At 37.6% G+C, this 24,434-nt stretch overlaps 2 protein-coding genes across 2 annotated transcripts in view; both read right to left on the bottom strand.

Moving 5' to 3' along the window:
* LOC140241702 (uncharacterized) overlaps positions 1 to 2,600 on the bottom strand; it is a 134,269-nt gene extending 131,669 nt beyond the window's left edge. Inside the window, exons 1-2 of the mRNA XM_072321448.1 lie at positions 2,499 to 2,600; positions 1,345 to 1,438 (exon numbers count right to left, since the gene is read on the bottom strand). Coding sequence (XP_072177549.1) covers positions 1,345 to 1,390 — 46 coding nt within the window. The 5' untranslated portion in view covers positions 1,391 to 1,438; positions 2,499 to 2,600. The remainder of the gene's footprint in view (positions 1 to 1,344; positions 1,439 to 2,498) is intronic.
* On the bottom strand, positions 2,048 to 22,568 carry LOC140241453 (uncharacterized). The gene is made up of 4 exons (XM_072321182.1): positions 21,370 to 22,568; positions 10,843 to 10,917; positions 2,499 to 2,604; positions 2,048 to 2,077 (listed from the first exon to the last, which is right to left on the bottom strand). The coding sequence occupies exons 1-4, from the start codon at positions 22,428 to 22,430 to the stop codon at positions 2,048 to 2,050; spliced, it is 1,272 nt and encodes a 423-aa protein (XP_072177283.1). The 5' UTR covers positions 22,431 to 22,568.
* Between the last annotated feature and the right edge of the window lie 1,866 nt (positions 22,569 to 24,434).

Below are 24,434 nucleotides of genomic sequence, written 5' to 3'. Positions count from 1 at the left end.
CGCGTTTATCTAACCATCCTACAATCGTGATTTGAGTGTTGTCACTGCGCAGCTACTTTGCACCGTTTGACCAAAGAAGTAAAGGTCAACTGCGTACCAGCAAACACGCCTCCTCAGTCACACACAAATAATGGGTAGAGAGCACAACTGGAAACAGCCGGGTTTTGACCTTGAGATATAATCTCGTTTCAAAACGCCCTTTGAAAGGCGCTTCAAAAGGTTGTTTCTAAACGTGATTGAAAACAGGGTTGCGTTTATCTAACCCCTGAAAATGCCTCAAACGCGTTTGGGATCATGATTCTGCCTCAGAAATTTTTTAGATAAACGCAGCAATTGGCAACTTGCATTATGAGTTTCCAACTTCACTCTCCTGGGTGATATTAGCCATATTCACGCAGACAAAATAGCGGGATAACAAGAGCAATTCAAATACTGAGATTTTCTACAACAACATTCAGATGCCAGACATATTCTGCTAATTACTGATTTAACTTTCCGAACCGAACTACATATGCCCGAAATCAACCAAATTGGAGACCTTTGCCATTGTGTTCGTGCGCTGATCAATCATGCGTGATTCCAATGTCAGAATGAAACAAAACTTGAGATTTTTTGCTCCAGTAGTCACACACTGGTGGTTGAGCGAATTATTGCAATAATTCTGATTAAAGGGCAAGATTTCTTGGGATCTACATTGCGATGCTTATAGCGCTATTTAATGGGATTTTTAAGGGACTTTTTTTAATAGGGGATTTGGGAGGTTGCCAATGTAGGTCCTAAACACTAACATGCATTCCCATTTGTGTTTGAATGACTCTCCTACTCCCACATGCAAGCACAGAGTTTACATCACTGATAGCTAATTTCATTCATGCTCTGGAAATGTTGGGCACTACATAGATACCTGCAAAACTGAAATAGATTTTCTTCTGTTATGTTTCGTTTAATTTTTCCATCTTAGAAGACGACCTCATAGCTCACATTCAGCTGCACTCTTTGGTCTTCCATGGGGTCCACTTGGATGTGAGGCGGGACCACTTCACTGGGTTATGCACCCTGTTCCTTGCGATGAATGAATGAAGCAGGATTTGTTTTTTACGCGTATGAGCTGTGACTCTCTCACACACAGGACCTCCACTTCATGTCTAATCCAAGGGACAGAGTGCTTTGTTTTTTTAAGAACAAGCAAACTTCCACTGGTCTTTCTGCCGGAGTATGAAGAGAAGCAAAACAATTCTTTTTGTTCTTTCTATAGAAAACATCTCAAATGGGCCTATTTTGGATCTTAGAGTACATCTAGCCTCTTCTGTGAGAGATTTAAGGGACCACCTTGGTGTTTCTTACTCTTTTCATGCTCTGTATTGTCCGTGCGTGGTCCTGGCCTGGGCATTGCTTTGAAACTGAAGTGGATCTCACCTGGCTTTGGAGGTTTACCACCCTGGAGAAGAAGAAAACAGGTAAGAATGATGGCCATGAAGATCTTAAATGACACCACACTACACTGTACTACAGACCTGCAGGAAAAAATAGGTTGACTGCAGCACATCCAAAGACAAAAATCTTGTGAATAGGAGGCAATGCCATCATACTTTTGTCAGTGCACAAACAAACGACAGGACCACATCACTCATACATTGCCCTGCGAGTTTGATCTCTCTTTTACTCTTCACCAAGAATAAAGAATTCATTCTTTATTCAGTATGATTATACAACCAAATAGTTTTGATGTTCATTATACAAGTCGATGACTTGTTGCTTTAATGCAAAATCTGCAATTATGATTACATTTGTTTAGATTTTGCTCACTACATGAAAATAAACTCCTTCCATGGATGGGATTTTGGAATGTGAATTCTGCTGAGTTTTTGCACAACTTTATCTGAACTATCACAAAATGAAAAGGATATACAAAACCAAAGACAAAAGTGCTAACTTACAGCACCTACTTAAACCCCACAAATTAGTACAAACACTGGCTTGATTTATAGTGCCTAGAATATGCATAGTATATCTAAAATATACAATGTATGAGAAAACTTCATGTCTCTTACTCCTCTACATATGTTGATGCCATCAGCTAGGAAAAAAAAAAGAGAAAAGAGGATTGTTTAACACAACTCACAGCAAGATCTGTACTGCTTTGTACAACGCTGCAGTTACGAGTACTGTACATGTACGAAAAACTACCAGGAGACTGTGTTCCATGTGCTGTCGTTAAAAACCTACTTTTGTCACATGAAACAAGCTGTATCACAGTTGTTTACATACAATGTATTTAGTAGAAAACAAAGCAGATGCATGCCAATGCTATACAAAAAAGAAAACCATCAAAACACCATTAAGATCAAGTTTGTAAGAAACAGAAAGTTAATGTCATAGCATAAAAGTGACTCTATCAGCATAGAAAGTGACATATCGAATAAATCTCAGAATTATGGTAAACATTTGGTGGTCCATGGAATTCTAAAGGGGTTGGAAGACAGCAAAACTGATCTCACCACTGAACTCTCCACAAAAGCAGGGGGTACACATCCACCGCTGGTGTTGTAGTGGTAGGCACAGTACGCCTCCACCAGTTCTTGTCTGCATTCTCTGTATGGAACCCTGCAGATCAAAGACAAAATCAAAATAAATTTATGTATCAAATCCAAATTACAGGTATCTCTTTGGCTATACTACTCTTGAAAACATTGTACTTAGGAATTTGTTAAGATCTTTCTGGGATCCTCATGTATGCTATGACAATGTACAGGTCCTTTATAAATGGATCTTACCTACTGTGTAGCATCTTTCAGAACAGAAACAAATGAATTTGAAGCATGAAATGATATTAATGGTATTCATAGTGGATTTACAATGCTAGAGACTACAAAGACATGCCCTCAAATAAAGTAAATGAAAAATGGTAAATAGTTGAGCTTTTTTTTTTAACAATTAACCACAACTGATTGGGGATGTCACAGTAAATTTTGCCAATAAAGGCAATTGCCAAGATATGTTTTGCTCTCAGTTTCACAGGTTGCATAGATTGCAACAGTAGGACTCCTAGTACTTGTCACTATTCAGTCACAGCCAATATGAAAGTTCTTGTGAAAAAAAAAAATCACTACCATGTTATCAAGTTTGAAATTATGACAATAACAATGTACCAGAATTTATGAGAGCTTAGGTGAATGGCAACTTTTGACTATATACCTATACATAAATTCAATGCGCTGCAACACAAGGAACAATTCAAGTGTACTACTAACCACAGAAGCCAAAAGTTTTGATTGCGAGTTTAAACTATACATTTTTTTTTTTTTCATAAAGGATTTCCGCAAGTGTAGACAGCAGATAACAAATCCACTTGCTTCAACATTTGCGTGATTGCCAATGTACATGAACCATATGTACGGTACTCTAAAACAAAAGCCCACATAAGTGGCAATATTATAGCACTCAAAATAATGTGTTTTTTCGGGTTGCAATCAGGATCGCAATGCAAATTTCGAAATTTTTACAGTGAGAATATAAATAACACATTTTTTTTTTCAATGCACAATTTATGTAGTTATCTAAAACGTACAAATTGGTGTGATTGCAACAGTAAACGCAAAAAAAAAAATTGAGATTTTATATCCCACAATGCACTGTGTGTGTTGCTCCTTGCTTTTTTTACCATGCTGTGGTGTGCCATGGTACATTGAATTGGCCTTTAGCTGTAGAATAGTAAACACACCACTCATAACATGCACAGGTCAGCTTGTCGCAAATAATTGTGACCAAAAAGTTTGTTTGTTTGTTTTTAATAGTTAGAACGCTGAATCAAAAAGATGCGACCCTGATCGCAACCCTAATTTCGAAATTTTTGCAACGAGAACGGCACTATTGTCTGTGTACCGTGATATCCCCTCACAATTTAAAAGTTCAACTCTGAATAATTTTCTTTGAGTCTGAATAAAAGGAAGACATTAACACATTGTTCTATGCCATTCAAAAGCCAATATGAATCATGGTAATTCACTGAGTCCATGTTTAAAAAAAAAAGAAATAAAAAGTTGAATATCCTTCAAGGATCTATAGAAAGTTTTGTTAAAACAGAAAATAATGATTCATGGCATAGAAGTCTTCAATGTGTTTAAAAAATAATGAAACTCCATGTTCCACATGATTCCTTTACAAAGACTTCAGTCGAATGAACAACAGCAGAGATATCATCACGCTCGGACTAGGACCCCGTTTACAGTGCGGGGCTGGGCTCGGCCACGGCTCAGCCACGGCTCAGCCACGGCCGAGCCTCGCAATTTTGTCTGTTTACACTGCTGGGCTCGGCCGCGCTTTTAATTCAAACCTTTCAATATTTTGTCGTAGTGGCGCTCTGCTTGTAAACAAACGCAATTTGGTATAGTCTGGTTTTCAGACCCTTTGCCAACTGGATTCCGTGGCAACGAAGTCGCCGTTCGGGCAAAGGCCTTTGCCAAAGGAAAAATCCTTTGCAGGACAAAACCACCTTAAACTAAACTAGCTTTCGACGTTGAGGGGGTTAATATCCTGAATAGCGAAATAGTACGGGTAGAGGGTTTGGAAGCCAGACTAAAATTGGCCGCGCATTTGGCCCAGTTTGCATTTACACTGAGAAAAGGCCGAGACCACCTCCAGACAAGGCCAAATGCGAGGCCAATTTTGGCCCCGCATTTGGCCTTTTGCGCGTTTACACTGAAGCGGGGCTGGGCCGAGCGGCGGCCGAGCCTCGCATTGTAAACGGGGTCATAAACTCATAAATTCAGGGAATTTTGAAGCTTTCCACACTTGAAGAAACAGCGGTACAACTTGCAACCATTTAGATCAAATTAGCCAATGATGCCATTGTTAAAATCATTTTGAGTCAACAGTTCAGCAACTACCCCTACCCCGTCCCCTTCACTCTTCTTTGCCACTGCCCCAACCCAAGTTGACACACCCAATTGGATGTGCCACGCTTCTTTAACATTAAAATGCACCTTCTCTCTTCCACAGGTACATTTGTACGTGGTCTGAGCCCTCCTCAATATAATGTACGACTTTAGGTCTTAAACTCACTGCTTCCCAGCTTAGGATATCCCCATAGATCTTAATGAAGACCCATCAGGTTTGCATAGACAATGGGTTAAGTGATACTGCCAGGCATGGCTTGTCACAGTGTAATATCTTTGGCCAAGGATTGTGAGTGGAGGATGAAATGGGACAAAGTATGCATCCAAATGTACCTCAAGTGAATCTAAAACTCCATTTGCATTTTGTTGTTGCTTTGCACTAATGCTTCATCAAAGTGACAGACACCCTACTCTTTGGAGCGAGTCTTGCTGTCACAGTGTTTTTACTACAAACATTGCTCCAATTTGCATCAATCAACAAAATCACACTTGACTGGCTTCAATTTGAATTCATGCATCCTTGCCTTGGTCATTACAAATGCCAAGCTACATCAATCCAAGAATGGATACATTGTTTTGATTCAATCTTGAGAGATTTGTTGTACCCGTATTCCAGGTAATGAATTTTCTCACTGTACAAAACTTTCCCTTTAAGTTTAGGGCCTCGGTGAAACTCAATTAGAGCTGCAGCATAGAAACTCTGCCAGAAGCTTTAAAAGGTCACATTTCTTCACTCCCTAAAAATAGAAGCTAACCACTGAATATCCCTGTCAGCACCCAAGTTTGCTGATACTTGGTGTTCATAATCTAATGAGCACAATACCAGGTAGGAAGAGAGACTGAATAGGATAAAATGTCCCAAACAAACTAAGAAACTTGTACTGTAGGTACAGTATAAGTTGACAGAAAGGAAAAGTAGGCCACAATAGTATCAAACTGTCAGTAACTCATACCATCAAAATAATAGTAATAGCCTTCCCTTTGAAAATAAAGAAGAAAAAAACAAAACAAAAGGAAGCAAAAGTTCGGAGAAGTAGATTGCTGCGAGATATCATTCACATGATGTTCACACACAATAGAGACTCGTATGCCATTAGGCCTATTCTTAGAACTGTGGAGTGTGGAATTGCACAACTTCTTTTTTTTTTATTAAATAAAGTGTTGAGATATATACAATTAGTAGGCCTACTTGTCTGATTCATGTAATTCTGCATGCATCTTGGGATCAAGTCATTCGAGTGACTTGATGTGTGATCACAGAGTGTGGAGCAATGCATCGCTACATCTAATTACATGTACTTGTACTTTAAGTTAGGTTTTGATTTGTTTTGTTTGTTTTTCAACTAGAGCCTTCTTGTCCATAACTAGTCCATACATCCCAGTTTGAAATCAAATGTACCACGTCTAACTTAAGGCTGGATATCTGCTATCAGTGATGATGGTAATAGTGATTAAAATTATGTTACTAAACAAACACACACATGCACATTTGGGATATCTTTTCAATGAAAGTGTTGATTTCCTGGGGAATGCCTTACAATCCAACACTTTCAATTACACAATTGTACAGCACTTAGTTTTCAAAACACTAGTACCTCAAAAAGTATTATCTCTGAGAATATGTCGTACCTCAAAAACAATATTCATAAAAAGTTTATCTCTACTGTACAAATTTCCTCCACACATCAAACTACATGTAAATATTTTACTGGGCTAACAGAAACATCAAACAGTTTTAAACTGGAAGTCAATGAATGAATGAACATACAATTGATTATCATACAGAACCTTTGCACACAGAACTACATGTACATGTAGTAATCAGTCAGTGAGAGTCAAGTTCTTCATTCAGATAACAAGATCTCACAGTCTTTCATAAACCTGCATCCTCATCTGGTACAGTTGTAGACTGTCCATGACATGTCACAAATTTGGCAGTTTTCCCCCAGTCACTCACTCCCCATGGGTGTGCAGGGAAACAAAGCATTAAGAAAATGTACACTGCCCATCCTGTTTCAATCACTGTCTACAGGAAGAAAGAACTGCATGATGAGGCAGGCCCAAGAAGCCATTATTAGGCAAAAATACAACTCTTGTGGCATACATGTAGCCATGAGTCATATCATATCACAATGTAATTTGTAATGCATCAAATGGCAAGTTACTCACACCAGTCCCCTCACAGCACTCATCTTGACAATACCCATGTATGAAATTGTACATAATATTGATTATTATAGGCAAATATTTACCCCCAACCAAAGGGGGATCATAATGATTGAATGCACATGATCATGTTCAAGCTGCATACATGTATCTGTGAATATATGAGGGGAGCAGGCCCTTCCTTTGACATGCCGAGGTGGCTTCATTTTTGTTGTGAGACAGCTACAATCTGTAGGATTTGGACAGGACTTGACCTGACCTTTTATCTGACAATTAATCCAAAAGTGTGATTTTCACCAAAATTTGAGTGTCGTTGCTGGGGTGACAACCCCAGCAACGACACTGGATATACCTGTGGTACTTAAAAAAGCGATGCATTTTTTTTTCACAAATGCTATCATACAAAAGCAACCAATCTGTAAAGCATCTTCATGTACATGTTTGTATTTAACAAAAGAAAATATCTGTTTGAAAGTTACAGCCATTTGAACTTTGAGCAATCAATATTGACACCTTCGAGGAGATTTAATATACCGGTAGGTCTTGAGGTATTGCTTGGAAGATTCATCTTGCGTGTAAAATGCTACTTCCTTCACACTTTCTTGGAAGACTTACAAGAGTCCTCATGATTCTGTTCCAGCCAAATCAAGAATATCAATTCATTACTCTTTCCAGAAAGATAAAAAAATTAACTCCTCACAAAAAATTTTGACTGCATTTATGTGTGTGTTTGTGTAATGTGTGCGTGTGTGTTGTGTGTGAGAGAGAGAACATCTATGTATGTGTACACTGTATACATACATGAAATACACACATATCATAACTCCCTCTTTCTGTACATGTTGCATTCAAAAATATCATGAAAGAATATGATTGTGACTAAAAAAAGATCCCCTGATGAATGACTTTTGAAGCTGTCATAACCCTTTTGATAAGCTTGCAGTGTATAAATTGTAGGCTTTACATACATGTAGAAGCTAGAAATGTCGCTACAGCGACTGGTTATACCCCCGCCAAACAACATTTCATAAGCTTTGGTCAAAAAACTGAGGAAGTAGTTCAATCCGCAAGATCTTTCCTTGATCTTCTGCCATTAATATGCCGTTACCATGGCAACGTACTTTCGGGTACTGTCGAAAAATGCGTCTTGCACATCTACAACCAAAGGCACACATCTGTACCAAGTTTCATGGAAATTGGGCAAAAACTGAGGAAGTAGTTTGCAACACAAAATTTTCCATCATTTTGGCTCATAATATGTGAGCTGTTACCATGGCAACATTCTTTTTGTCACTGTCAAGAAATGTGTCATGCTGACCTATATCCTAAGACAAACATTCAATATGAATTCCATGAGAATTGGAAGAACACTGATAAAGCAGTTTTGCCATGAAGCATTTTGCCCTATTTACCAATAACATGCCGTTACCATGGCAACGCACTTTTTGCCACTGCGGAAATATGTGTCTTGCACATTAACATATTCAGATGAACATCTGTACCTAATTTCATAAAAATTGATCAAAAACTGTGGGGGGAGTTCGCGACGCAAGATTTGTACCCATTTTTGCCCATAATATACCGTTACCATGGCAATGTACTTTTGGGTACTGTCAAAAAATACGTCTTGCACATCTACAACCCAAGGCACACATCTGTGCCAAGTTTTATGGGAATCGGTTGAAAACTGAGGAAGTACATATGTAGTTCGCGACGCAAGATTTGCAACGGACCGACCGCCCGACCGACCGCCCGACCGTCCGCTGATTCCTATATACCCCCTTCAAACTTCGTTTGGCGGGGGTATAATGACTTAAAAGTAATCTTTAATGAAGGTGCACTCGTGTGTCTAAATTGTATATCATGATAGCATTATCATTGTCACAAGGTTACATTTACCTGAAGTAAAGAACGTATGATAATCATTTTAAAAAAAATGAAATACAGTCAATGTGATGAAATGAAGGAGAGAGACAGGGTAAATGAAAGAATGCTTGTAGACGTTAACGCCTAGGACAGCCTGTTTGAGCCAAAGCGTGATGCAAACTTCCCCAATTCTACATCACATGCTTGCCTAATTGTTGCTTCTGGTATTAAATTTCAGAAATTGCTTACTACATGTATACACGCACACAAGAGCAAAAGACCCAAGTTTTTCATTGTTTAATGCGCTATTGTGACACCTACTATCGTAGACCAAGAAGACTGCCTACTATACGCAACATCGATTAGGCCTATGCGATTTCTGATCCCACAGAAACAAGAGAATCATTTTGGAAAGCATCTCTTTTTTTCTTTTTCTTTTTTTAGAGATGTTGCTCATTTTATCTGTCATGGTGGCACAATCTTCCGATGGTTTTTCTCAAAATGACTATTACTGTAAAAGTGGAAACTTCTACACATTTTGAATGACATGAAATTCCACAAAAATAAAAACACTAGAAATTTTGCTTTATATTATTTATACTTGGTATTTTGGTTCTGTAAACTTAAAAACAGCCAAAATTTATCTTTTTAGGTCAAGTGCAAAAAATTACTCACACAAAAAATTCCACTTTCACAGTTCCATGGCTTTGCCCTTTGTTGTTTCACAAATGGGTAGCTCGCAAAGAAAGGGCTGGATATTACCTTCCCAATAACTTTAATCAGAGTGCCCCCTCTGGTGACAGCCAAACCCAAAACTGGTAACAGTACGCCAATTCATGATCATGTATCTGAATTCATAGACATTCGCCCCGAGGACTTAATGTTGAGCTTTTCCATTCATCTGTTCCTACTGGGCACGCTTCAATCAATTCCAGACTCATTTGAATGCATAAGTTGCCAGTGCGTCTTGCATCAATTCTCGAGGAGATTTTCGGTCATCAGGGAGCAACCTTGGCCATATTGGATGGTACACAAAGACATTGATAATGTTTGCAAACCAGTCAATTTGGAGGAATCACAAAAAGAGCTAGGACATTGTCTTCACATATACCATGAATTTTAAATGTTGAGAAAGATATTAACGCATTGTTCACAATATGATGCCCGTCTAAAGAATAGTGATGGTCAAAAATGTTGTGCCACAATTTAGCCTGGGTCACAAGAATTTAAACCAAAGTAAAAATATTCATATTACAAGTTTCACAACTAGACTGGAATTAAGTCAGTCCTGTATTTGCAGCCACTGAGTCAACGTACACACCTACTTTCTTTGCGTACATATAACCTAGCTATATACTTCACATAGATACTAAGGTTACAATAGTTTCTGCATGAGAACTTATAAAATAACCCGAGATGCGATTGTACTAAACACAAAGGACATAAAATATTAATCTTCTTTTTTGGAGCAAGACCGTGTAGAGATTAATGACAAACAGACAAACAAACAAAGAAGCACCTAGATACAGGAAGCTTCATTCACATTACAATTACGGTAGTTTGATATTAAACACACAGACACAAACACACACATAAAATTACCACATATATTTTTATGTATAGATCTGCATAGCAGTCCATGCAAATCTATCATGTATTAGTTATTGCTGTAAAAGTGGATATTTTCACGCCACTCATTTTTCGCGCTCTTCTGGGTAAGACAAGTTTGTGTTTTAATTCCATGGAATCAAAACATGAACTACTGGAACATATGGCAAGCAAAAATATTTGGATGATTTTATTTTTGCACTAGTTTCTGGTTGCTTGAAATGCACCAAAATTTCCACATTGCGAAAATTTTCCACTTTTACAGTGTGATGTACACAAAAAGGATCTTTTTCTTCGAATTCCTTACCTTCCCAAGACTTTCCATAGAGTCTCTACAATCTTCTCCTGTGGAGGGGGTCTCAGAGTGCAGTAGCCAGCATACCTGTGACAACAGAGGAAAAAGAAGGCCAAAGTGAGTTCACATCAATTAAATTCAATTCAATTCATTTATTTTCATTCTTCTTCTTTTTTCTTTTTCAGCAAAAACATAACACTAGATAAATCAGGTTTTACATCATAAACAAAGAACATTTGTCTTAATTAATAAATGGTATCAATAAACATAGGAGCGCATACTGGCAAAAAAAAAATGTAATACAAAGTCATGCTTCAGTGGAAAAAAAAAAGGAAGAAAGAATAGAGAGGTCCACTAAAAAGCAAAGCTTGTAGATTGTGAACCACTCATAAAACCTATAAATTACTTATTTACAAACACTTGTGACGAATATAATATACGACAGGACGGGACAAAACAGAAGAAACGCAACAACATGACACAACTTGCCAGAATAGATGAAAAGTATGGAAAGAGAGAATGAGAGAATACCTACACGCTGAATAAGGGAAATGAAACAGAGGATGGTAGAGAATGTACTTCATAGAGTTGGTGCTGCATGCAGCTGAGCAAGGATTGTAATGGCTACTTCTTTACGTAATAATAAATTCAGTGTTTGAATGATTGGTGGGTGGATGATGAACTCTGAGGTTAACAAAAACTATAGCTGTTAATGAAAAAAAAAAAAACATGTCAGGGAGGATTTAATAAAAAAAGTTTCAACTTGCGCTTAAAAGAATACAAAGATGGGGAATTTTTTATTTCACAGCTCAGTTAGTTCCAAAATCTAGGACCAGTGTATATAAATGTATTCTGAGCCAATAAAGTTCTCAGGAGGGGTAAATGAAACTCATTAGATTGTCTAGTGGGATAATCATGAAAAGACTGGTTCCGTGGGAACAATGAATTAAAAATACTGGGAAGTGCATTTACATTGTAATTAAACATAAACTGACCAAGTTGAAAAAAATACAAATCTTTAATTTTCAAAATCTCATGTTTAATAAATAATGGCTCTGTATGGGAACGTGGCGGGACGCCACAAATGATACGAATAACCTTTTTTTGTAACAAAAGTAATTTATCTAGTAAGTTTTGATGGGCACTACCCCACGCTAGGAGTCCGTAATTAAGATAAGGTAAAATTAGAGAAAAATACAACGTCAACAAAGAGGACAATGGAATATGAAACTTGAGTCTATTAATAATACCAATATTGCGTGAAATTATTGTACTGATGTTAGTAATATGCGGCCTCCACGAAAGTTTATCATCCACTGTGATACCAAGGAATTTTATATGAGGAACTCGTTCTAACAAAGTGTTATCAAGAACAATACCTGTGTCTAAATCTTCTAAAGAATTACTAAAAAACATATACTTAGTTTTCTGAAGATTAAGAGATAATTTATTAGCTCTTATCCACTGAGTTACTTTTTTCCATTCGGAATCAACTATGCGTACAAGAGTATCTGGATTTTGGTGAGAAAAGAAAATATTTGAATCGTCAGCAAAAAGTATAAATGAGAGTATGTCAGATGATCTACAAAAGTCATTGATATAAATTATAAAAAGTAAAGGTCCTAATAAACTACCCTGTGGGACGCCACATTTAATGAATTCTAAACTCGAGCTGTACTCGTTCAGAGATACATATTGTTTTCGGTTTTGTAGGTAACTCCTGAACCACTCCAAGGCCTTCCCGCGTATTCCATAATGAGACAGTTTATAAAGTAATATTTCATGATTAATTGTATCGAAGGCCTTGGAGAAGTCCAGGAAGATACCAATAAGATGAGAATGATTATCAATAGTGTGCGCAGCGTGGTCAATAAACTTTAAAAGAGCATGAATAGTGCTATGTTTCTGACGGAACCCAAATTGAGAATTTGTAAAAACATTATGCAAATTCAAAAAATTAATTGTTCTTGTAAATATCAATTTTTCCAATATTTTAGATAAAGATGAAAGCAAAGAAATAGGTCTATAATTACATATATCAGAATCATCTCCTTTTTTAAATAAAGGGAAAACCTTAGCTATTTTCATAAAATCAGGAAAAACACCACTTGATAAGGATTTATTGAAAATATATGAAAGTGGGTCAGCAATTGAAGATATAATCCCCTTTAAAATAAAATTACTGATATCGTCATAACCGGCACTTCGCTTGTTATTCAATGCGGTAACAATATCTATTATTTCATATTTTGTTGTTGGAACAAAAAAAATAGAACTGGAATTGGATTGACCTAAAAATTCAGAAAAATGTATATTTGACTGCGGTATTTTTTCTGCCAAATTCTCTCCAATCATTGAAAAATAAGAGTTAAAAATATTGACTATATCATTAGGATCTTCAAAAACTTTATTATCATGTCTTATTTTTATAATTTCTGATTTCTTTTTTGATATATTCATAGCCTGCTTCAACACCTTCCATGTATTTTTCATATCATGTTTATATTTTTCTAACTGAATCATATAATATTTTCTCTTTTCCAACCGTATAATCTTCGTTAAAATATTTTTATACGAAGTGTATTTATATTTTAACTTCTCAGTTTTTTTCATTTTGAATTTATAATATAACCTATTTTTCCTATTTATTGAACGAAGAAGAGATTTTGTAATCCATGGTAATTTGGGGGACGTTTTATAATTAACTGACTTTTCTTTTAATCTGGGAATATATTCATCTAAATGTCTATTAACTATCCCTGAAAAATTCTCAAACGATACATTTATATCATCATTATCATAAACACTAGACCAATCAGCCCTGTCTAGGTTAGCACCAAGACTAGCCAAATTTTCTGGTGTAGCTCTACGTCTGGATGAAAAAGAATGAAACTTATCAACACAATGTTTAAGGTCAAAACATGCTATAATGGGGAAATGATCAGTAATATCAGATAAAATTATGGAAGAATTTAAAATCTGCACGGAATTAGTAAAAATAAACCTGGAAATGCTCAGATTCTATTGGTGATGAGACTTTTCTCAAAACTTGTTTCAGAGAATTCTGAATACTGTAGTACACTGTGCTGTATAGTCAATGATGTTGACAAGCCATGCACAAAAAATATAAATAGATTCTTTAATATTTGGTACAACTGTATGTACACGTATGTCATAGCTGTTCACTTGCCTACAAGTATATTATTGCTAAAGTATTTGTTGATGTTGTTTGCTTTTGAGGGAGGCTTGACAGTTATGCAAAAGCAGCATTGATTTACAAATTGCACAAATTAATGGAAAAAAAAAAGTTCAAAAGGACTAGGGTTTCATATCTAATTGAAGAATTCAGTTCCAGGACTATGAAGAAAGTCTGCAATATTTTGCAGTTATTTTTGCAACTAGTGCCAGTTTTAACATCACACAGGCAGTCTATACACATTCCTGGTACTATACAGATAGCACAATCAAGCACCATAGGCAAATCATATTCAACAACAGAGATAACTTTTTCCAACTTACAACTTTGTACAGTGTCAATCCTTATTTTGCTTCATTATAATAAAAAAGAACAAAAAAATTATTCCTAGCTCTCTCAGCCGCCAGTCTATGCACTATAACTGCAGCATGCTACAGTATGTACGATACTTTGCTCAGAGTGTGCCTTCAACAGCATGGTATGGCGCAACATTCTTTATAGCACCTTATCCAGATCTATAAGGTTTCAATGGGCTATTTCTGGTGTGATTGCACTACAGAAGTACCCAGAATGGAAACTTGGCATGGGCATGAGCCCATTAAGACACTTTGTTTGTGCGCAATTAGTCGCAGCTGATGCCGACATACAATGATTCTTTCCATTTTCATCACACACCAACCAGGCTTGCATGGCGAAAAGTCAACACAGCACATTGTCAGTTGATGTGACCTTAAGGACCACGAGAAGTGAAAATGGCAACCAATTTATTCAATGGTACTTAACATTAAATACAGGTGAAGTGATATCAATTTTCCATGAGTAGATACTTCATTGAATTACACAGAACACCTGTGCTTCGACATCTTTTTAAAGTAATGTGCATTTAAATTCAATATCAACTTTTTTGGTAAACCATCCCCCAACATTTATTTCTTGTAGTAAAATAATGTACTAATGTATTCATTTCATTTCAAAACACTGTACACTTGCCACGGTTTCTCCATCTCTGGCACTCACAACTCAGTTTGACAGAGATGACATTGTATCATGTGAGTATTAAAATGTATACACTTGACAATAAAATGCACAACACTTGTAGGACTTTTCAGCGAGAGGTAAGAAAGTGTGTGGGGGGGGGGGTTTGAAACACTACTACCTATAGGACCTACTTGTACCATGTATTTCCTGATTAGTATAGGCCTATTTGTTGACTATGGATATACTTTTGTTAATAATACCACAGATTTTGCATTATGACCAAAACCCATAAAGCTTGTTGTTGAAAAGTGATCAATTCCCCTAAAGCTCAGTATTTTACATTTTCTCCCATTTTCAGGAAAATTTGAACATGTTAGTTTGCCTCATGCACTGTAAATGAATCAATCACCTACAAATGTAGGGTAAAAAAAATCTGCAAGTGCACAGGAGCCTGCAAAATCAATCTATAGGTACCATTGGCAACATATTCATTAATATGGTCTCTTTCATGTCAAGACACCTAAAAAGTTTGAGCCATCCATATTTGGCCAGAAACTTCGAAAACAGACAATCTGAAAATACAAAAGATTGTTTAAACTTGACACTTGCACTTTGCTAACTATCATAATAGGTACCTACCACATTGTGTTTCACTGTAGGCCTACACTGTACGCTTTGAATTGTATTCTCATGAAATACATAAAATTAAAATATCATAAAATTATACAATTGATTGGCAGGCCCAATTTCCAACTTGAAGAGAATACTTGATGCAAGTGGGAATACACACAACGGAACGAACTCACAATCTACATACTTACCATTCAATGGAGAGTGCATTAATGGGCACATTTGGTGAGAGTATATCTACATTGATTATAATCCAATCAAATCAATTGAACCGTATCTTTTCAGACCAGCACATTTTCATATTCATCATCACACAGAAAGATATGTTTGTAAATTGTCCATCCCATGTCTGACAGTGTGTGTTTCTTTTCTTATGTAACTCACTTACCTAAGATTTCATGCTACATATATATGTATCTCTTCTATCCTGTCTTTCCTATGAACATTGATTGCAATTTACAAAGCATTTTACATAATAAAATTGCCTTTCAGTGACTTGCTTGTTTTGTAAGTGATGTCAAACATTTATGCACTCAGAACTGGCATAAAATGTACCTATGTAATCCATGGACTGGATTTCAGCCACCTTCGTGAATTTTGGCCTTAATTTAAGTTCAGCTTGGATCTAAACTGCATCTCATCTGTACCAGGGAGGTGGCCACCTCCCTGTCTGTACCAACCAGTGCAAGGTAATGTACCTTTATGTCACCTCTGCCTTAGTGATGGGTTCCAACATGTTGCGTTAGCTTCTTTCATTTTCCTGCCGTGCTTTTTGTTGTTGTCAATGTTGTTTTGCTGTTGACCAATGTCTCACTTGTGTGAAGATTTTTTTTTTTTTTTTTTTTGGGGGGGGGGGGGGGGGGGTGCCTGCCTGAAGACCTGCAGGTCATGGACAAGTTGACCCTGTCTGTCACCTAGAAGCTTCCTCACCTGCCATCAAAATCTTGCTTCACCTCAAGTCATTGCCTGTAATGTTTCATGCTAACATACTGTGCATTTTGCAGAAGTGCCGAGTAGAGAGTTTTTAATAACAGTGATATCCACACACCCAGCATTCCTCCTGAGAATAGTTTAATTTAAAACCATGCATGAATGAATAAACTTGCAAGCCTAGTGTAACTATCACAATTGGTGCACTTTGACAAAATGATGTCAAGTTTACTCTAGATACTGTAGTAATCTGATTTAAATAAAAAATGGTAATTTAACTCTGGCTGTCCGTCTGTTCAAGCACGGCTTATAACGGCGGCCCTCTGCATCATATGTATATATTATATATTGTACTGTGAATTAAGTCATTATTGGCCATATAAACATTTTGTATGTTATTTAACGTTTCATTTGTCTTTACATACAAAATATGACTTACTATGTAATATGTCAATAATTTTCAGAATTGTATTTGTGTAATTGAACCTGCCTTTGTTATTTTTGTTATTCTGAAAGAAAATATGAAATGCAGAAAATAAAATCTTTTCAAACAAATATTGTCTTCATTTTTAATACTGAGAAAGAGTGCAGGAATTTTATGAGCTACAAGGATTTAATACTGAATAACCAAAGACTTTGTATACATAAATACATGTAGGCCTAGGTCTATGTATTCTTTTATCATAAAAGATGTTTACCATACATTGTAGATAACAAACTTTGTCCTCATCTTAACCTAATCTGTCAGTGAGTCATTTCTGATCAGCTTGTACCTCCTGCACACAATGTAAACACAGGTACTGGTACTGTAGCTGCTCCTTTAAATTCATGCGATTGATTTTGCTGGCTTGCTTTTTAAAGGACAAGTTCACCTAAATATACTAAATATATGTGTTGATTGAATGAATGCAGCAATATGTGGATTAGTAGAACACATCAGTGAAAGTTTGAGGGAAAAAGGAAAATCTGTTCAAAAGTTACAATATTTTTAAAGTATGCATGCCGCCATTCCTGCCTGGATGAGAAGACTGCAATGTTCCAGTTTGTGATGTCACTGCAGGACAAAGAGCATATAAACAGAATTCAACATACTTTCATATCTCAAGGAATATGAAAGAGCACTTGATTTACCCCTTCCAGAAAACAGGGGAACAATATTACCCTTAACATGTGTCAGTAACAACTGCAAGTCAAGGGAATTTGTACATTTTGTTAAAAAAAATAAATAAAAAATAAAAAATTGTGGAATTCTTTCTATATTTTATTCATAGCATTGCCTGTAGTGATGTCACAAATTAATGTAGTCTTCTCATCTAGCATGGCAATGAAATTTAAATACAATTTATTATTCAAAACTTTTGAACGAATTGTCCGATTTTCCTCAAACTTTCACTCATGTGTTCTCCTGCAAACACTGCTGCCTCCGCTCAATCCACACATACTGTATATTTTGGTGAATTTGTCCTTTAAGCTGGCTGACCCTGAGACACAGCTGCATCCCCGTTCTCCCAGACGGTGGACCAGCATAAATGGCGAGCTACCAAGATCAGCTGAGCACAGACCCCACATCAACGGCATGATAGCTTCCTGCACATGAGCATGATGTTGACTTTCCTCATTTGACACAGGAAATGGATCACCCCGTGTGACATATTCACACCAGTGTCGGCATTGTGCACGCCAGCATGTACAGGATCCAATGATTACGCAGACTATGTATGCCACCACTATGTACAGTACATTGTACATGAATGATAGCATGCAGCTATAGCAACGGATGCAATATTTTGAGGGGGCAGTTGAGAGGGTACAGGAGAAGAAAATGAAATTAGCTTACAAACTTGTACAACATGCACAACTTTTCATCTCACGTCTCCAAGCAATGTGCCTCGGCATGTTTTCGCTGTGCCATATCTACTTGTGAATTTTAATATACACAGTCTGCATAAAATAAGTATAATCAAAATAATATGAATAAATAAAGAATGTTAGACAGTAATGCTGTGACCAAAACTTGAGACCAAAACATTATCATTTGACAACTCATTCAATGCAGGTGGGTTAAAAATGAAAAGTCAAATCTAGGTTATCAACCCTTGTAAGTTTCTGTCCACAAATGGACTTGGATAAAATTTGTTCTGTTATTAAACATGTTTGCAGATATTAAACTTTCATATGGTGGTCAATATTTTTGTTGATCACTATTTGTCATTTTTTGTGTACGTAGGAGGATAAGAAACTCGGACACACATAAAATAAGTTTGTCTTTACACAATGTTGCCTGTACTGCTGACAGAAATTTGACCCCGAAAGTATGTGAGCATAGTAAACATATACATTGTACACTGTTTCTCATGTTCAGTGACAGTATGCATTTGCTTTGCAACAAAGGTACCTTGTACATTTACTGCTCAGTAACATATTTCTTGTGCATCCATCATGATTCATTTTAGCATATCTTACATTCATAGTCTTATTTCCAGATGTCGGGGTTGTGTTACATGCCTCTTAGATGATCATTTCCACAACCCAGTAGTATAAGATTAATTTAAGCCTACAATGTAAATGAATGAATGAAACATGTCACAAAACTGTTTGAACCATAACACAGAGTAAATATGAGGAGGTAGATTATTGTTTGTACATCTGCAAATAAGGTTTTGTTCGTTTTTTGTTTTGTTTTTCACGTGAAAAGTATGAGACATGCAGTCCTTACAATTCCCACAAACTAAGAACCACACTCTGTACCAGACAGCACACTCACAACACTAGAGACTAGCCTGCAACTCCTGTCACTTGTCAACAAAGACTGTCTGCACTACATCAATGGACCGACCACTGAACATAATTGGTTCTTCCTTCCAACATTTTTAGCGGTACACCAAAGCTGGAAGGAGTGAGAAATCCTCATTGTGAGGGCCTGCTTGATCACTGACTTGTAGTGTGCGCACCCAAGTGTACTTGTTGATTGCAGGACGTGTGTGAATACCTTTGTTTATAGCTCGCACGCTGAGAATACTAACTACAGTCTGTACATGATATACTGTAGCTCCACTTGCAGGCTACATTTGTATCTCTTTGCACATATTTGAGTGAGAAGTGAATGTGGACATTTTTACATAATATGTACAAGCCTCTGTTGGGGTATGATACCTACAGGTTGTAGGTAGTGATAGAGAAAGTAAGCAGTTTCTGTTGTGAAATTCGTAACTACAGCTGTACTTGAAGAAATTGGGATTTCAACAATAACAAGAAGCACCATTCTGTTCTCCACCAACTTGGTTTGTCTGCACACGGCTACTAATAATGTTGTGTTGAGCAGCCTTTGTCTGTTACAAAACAAAAAATATATCTTGTTCAGTTTCCTTTCACTTTTGTCAAGTTTGTTGCTTGGCTGTCTGCATAAAAGGGGAAAGTTGAAACCCCTCAGTGATAGAATGTAACCTCAGCATCTTATGAAAATGAGAACTAAGCTTTGAAACAAAGTATTCAAGTAAGGTTTCACTGAACCTACAAGTATGTCCCTGTCCACACCAGATGATCACATCTGTTGTTCTTACTTATGTTGTTGTGAACAAACAGTACTTTGTATGTTAAACATTTCAAGATTCACGCAATACCTTTGATGAAAATTATCAAACTTTAAGTATAAACTTTGAGAGATTGCCAGAGTCGAAGAATAGCACAGTTTTTAGTATGTTAAGAAAGAACAAACTGTACTGGATCTGGCAGACCATTTTTATCACACCTCAAAGCTTTGTAAAAGAAAGGGAAAATAAAAATATTGTGATAGGGCTGAAAAGAATTAACTTGTAATTGCTCTTTTTCATGGATGTGGTAGCAATTCATTTGGATGTCATTAAGAAAGATCTTTACAGGCAACAAATACCTTCTGTCTCGCACAGTGTCTCCATACATTTGTACAGGAAGTCTACAGGTGCAAGATAGATTCTAAACCAGGGCTAATCCTTTGGGTACAATGAACTGTTGGATTGAGAGACCAAGATGTTCATTGTAATACCTAACAAGTTGTTCTCTATCATTATCATTTTATATCAAAGTCTGAGGTTAGTATTTAATCTCAACAGCATGGAATGTGACATGCCTATGGAGCCATTCACACTGACAATGAAAAACTGCAATGTCAGACAAAATCTTGACATTCTAGTGAGAGTTGCTTGGTAGTTGTGCCAAAGACCGCTAGAAGCGTTGTGGAATAAATCACGCACCAAGGGTGTATATATTTCAAACTTAATATAAAGTTTCCTGTGATGACTTATAGACAATGCGTAACAGCACAGAAAATTCAGCTTTTGTCTGAATGTGACTTCCACTTATTAAGATCTAATCTGGATTTACTTAAGCCCACAAACATTAATGGCATTCACATGCATTTTATTTTCGTGAATCTCGACTCCTCGCAAAATTTGTGAAAGTATCATGTGTGAAAAAATGTTCTGTTTTTACAGAACTCCCCATGGCTACACACAAAATGTGGAGCATTTAATGGGCAAGGCAATGGTTAAGCTGTTGAAAACTAGTAGATCTAGTCCCAACTATACTCAAGCAGGTGTCTATGGGGGAATGCATGTTTTAGTAAAATTAGCCCGTCCTCAACAGACAGACTTTGCAATGACAAAGTTGCTTGATGGAAAAAATGACACTTTTACTTAAACGCCATAACACCTTAATTTTTTTACAGCAGCACGAAAAAGAGGCCAGACACGTGGAATTTTGTCTATACCTCAATATTTTTTGCTATAAGAATGTGTCCAATGCCTTCAGTCTGAAGAATCCCATCTTACCCATTCTGCAAGGCCATTGATGGCTGGGGACAGCCGACTCCAAATACTTCTTCTTCCGGGATTTGATGCAGGAGTACCTGCGTGATGGCCTTGTCGGAGTGCTCTGACTCTTGAAACAGATACATGACATGTTCTCGCTCTCTTCGCATCAGCTCCAGGGCACCCTTTGTGTTTCCGTACAACCCTTCGTCACTGTCACTCGTGCACTTCACAGAGATGAAGAACATTTTCCTTTTGCCCGGCACGGGATCACATCCACATAAATCAACCGTGATCTTAAACAAGCAGGCCTGGTGACCTAGACAAAACAAAATGGGGTCACAGCCGGTCTCCGTGAGAGGACTTTGGTTAACAACGTCTGGTCCTACGGCATCAAGGAACTGTTGCCTGGGATCTACTCGTTTCTTTCCACTCTCCCGAATGAGCCTTATATGTTTTGGTTCAGGCGATAATTTTTTGGCAATTTTGTCAGCAAGAGTGTACGTTTTTCCCCCTTGTTTGGAAGCCCAAGGTCTACTTACAGTTGATTGTGCTGTGTCAAAACGATACGATATCTCCGATATAAAATAGCCTCGCGGACAGGTAAAAAATGACCGCTGATTTTCTTGCCATTTGAAATTATGCTCCACAGAGTTTTTCCAAGGTACTTCATGATATTTGACCATTGGGATCTCTATTACTTGACCGGGATTTGGCTGCGGAATAAGATTTCTATGACGCTGCTCAGGTGGAACGCCATTTGGTGGTTTGCCCTTCCCTGGCGGGCCAGGGGCAGGCAACATCTGCCTGCCCACGCCGACTTGCGGTCCACGATTACCCAGTAATCCAGGTAGCAGTCCTCGTTTGTGAAGATTTGGATACCGTCTTCTCAGATCTTCGTTATTTTGGAGACCCTGACAAGTAGAGAGATCTACGAGAAGGCTGATTATGAAACCTATGAACACGAATTTAACCATACTCGTTACTCGAGTTCTTCTCCAGAATGGGCATAAGTTAGCGGAGAAGTCCCGCCGCAAGCGCACCATCTGACGCATCACAGCTTGACGTTCGTGGCCGTCCATTTCTTGCTGACTAGTGAACTCCGCTCCGTCTGCACTGTTAACTGTTAGTGTCAGAAGTTACACTAACCGTAACGCAAGTCATGTGAAAGATCCATATTTTCCGCTAGCCAGTCACATATTACGTTTCCCATGATTACCTCAGGCTTTCTTGTTTGCGAATATCACTTGCGTTCCGTCTTGCACACACGGAAAAATAATCGATATCTAAGAAGATACAGGTCAACGTCTTCGGGTCGGGGAAACGACACTACTGTACCGTTTTAAGTACACCCGGGTATACCGGTACGGTACGGTCGATATACTACCCGCCGCTGCGTCGGCCGTGCGTGTACACACCACATACAGGCCAAGCAGCACTTCACAGCTGACGTACGTCCGAATCATTTTTGCCGTCCAAGTCGACCGTCGATGAGCATGGTCTGTCAGTAGCTGGCGCTATCCAAAATGGATGCATAGTGCAAGGGTGCGTTTGGGGCCTGTCTTAAAAAGACTTGTGATAAAAATCAATCACAAGTTTCTTGTGAGCTGCAATGCAAGTTGCGATTGATTTGGGGACTTGTGATTGATTTGAAGGCTTTATAAGACGGGGCCCCACCTGTCTACCAGCTGAAAATAATAATGTAACAATATCGTATTATGGAAGACATTGTCAAGAATAAAGTTTGGGCGTATAGCAGTATGAAGATCGGTTTTAAAACACTGCAACTTAACTCGACCATTACTAGGTGTGTGTGTGTGGGGGGGGGGGGGCGGATGGGACTTTCAAAATAATGACAAAAGATTATAATCAATTCAATCGGTTATGCAATTAATGAGTCAAACCGGTGGAATACAGATAGACCCTACTTGAATGAAAAAGAAGATGTATTATTTTTTTCTTTTGTTTGCTCCCTTTGCCAAACATTACTGCGAATGAATTTCAAATTGGTGCGATAGTATTACATTGAATGTGAAGGTGTCATCTTATCTTTACTTATGACCCCCTAAAGATATACCCCTTTTCTCGTATCACCCGGGGGAGGGTGCTGGACTAATTCCATACTAAGAAAAATCAATTTTGTGAAAATTTTGCCTTGGGTTCAGTGAGAGATTGCTAATAGTGAATTGATGATAATGATCACATCTGCTGGTTTGATAACGTGTGGTTACGACCAAAATCAGTGATTAACAGAAGGCATGGGGACCTAAAAAATAAGATCAATAAATTTCCCATTTCAGAGCCGAGTGTTATGAAACCTCTATATCATTCTCATCATGCTCGATCTATAAGTTGTACTTAAGACTTTGTATTCTATAATCGTGTGGCAATCCCAAACTGAAGTTAAATTCACATGCGTGGCTTCGCTTTAGTCAACATTATTGCTTTGCAACTGATTGACAAATTGCCCTACATCGACGTAAATAAGCACTGAATTGATCAGTGTTTTAGTAGTACTTAGCCATGATAAAAAAATCATGGGCGTACATACTCGAGCAGGATTCGAACCTACGACCTCCTGATCACCGGACAGGCGTCATCTCCACTAGAGATGATTTTTTATCATGGCTACTACTAAAACACTGATCAATTCAGTGCTTATTTACGTCGATGTAGGGCAATTTGTCAATAAGTTGCAATGAAAACATCTCGACGGAAGAATTTCATGAATTTGAATAACAAAGCAGTACCCGCTGCATGCTATAAGGATTAGAACCAACACTTGCTGTCGGGCGAAAGCTCGGTGGTCTAGTGGAGATGACGCCTGTCCGGTGATCAGGAGGTCGTAGGTTCGAATCCTGCTCGAGTATGTACGCCCATGATTTTTTATCATGGCTACTACTAAAACACTGATCAATTCAGTGCTTATTTACGTCGATGTAGGGCAATTTGTCAATCAGTTGCAATGAAAACATCTCGACGGAAGAATTTCATGAATTTGAATAACATTATTGCTGTATAAGCAAATACCAGAATCCAGATTTTAGGTGGATGACTCCGAGGGGGAAGATACAGGTTAAAAAGAG

The sequence above is a fragment of the Diadema setosum genome, chromosome 18, assembly GCF_964275005.1.
Source record: "Diadema setosum chromosome 18, eeDiaSeto1, whole genome shotgun sequence".
Classification (NCBI taxonomy): Eukaryota; Metazoa; Echinodermata; class Echinoidea; order Diadematoida; family Diadematidae; genus Diadema; species Diadema setosum.
This window is presented reverse-complemented; position numbering and strand designations above follow the sequence as displayed.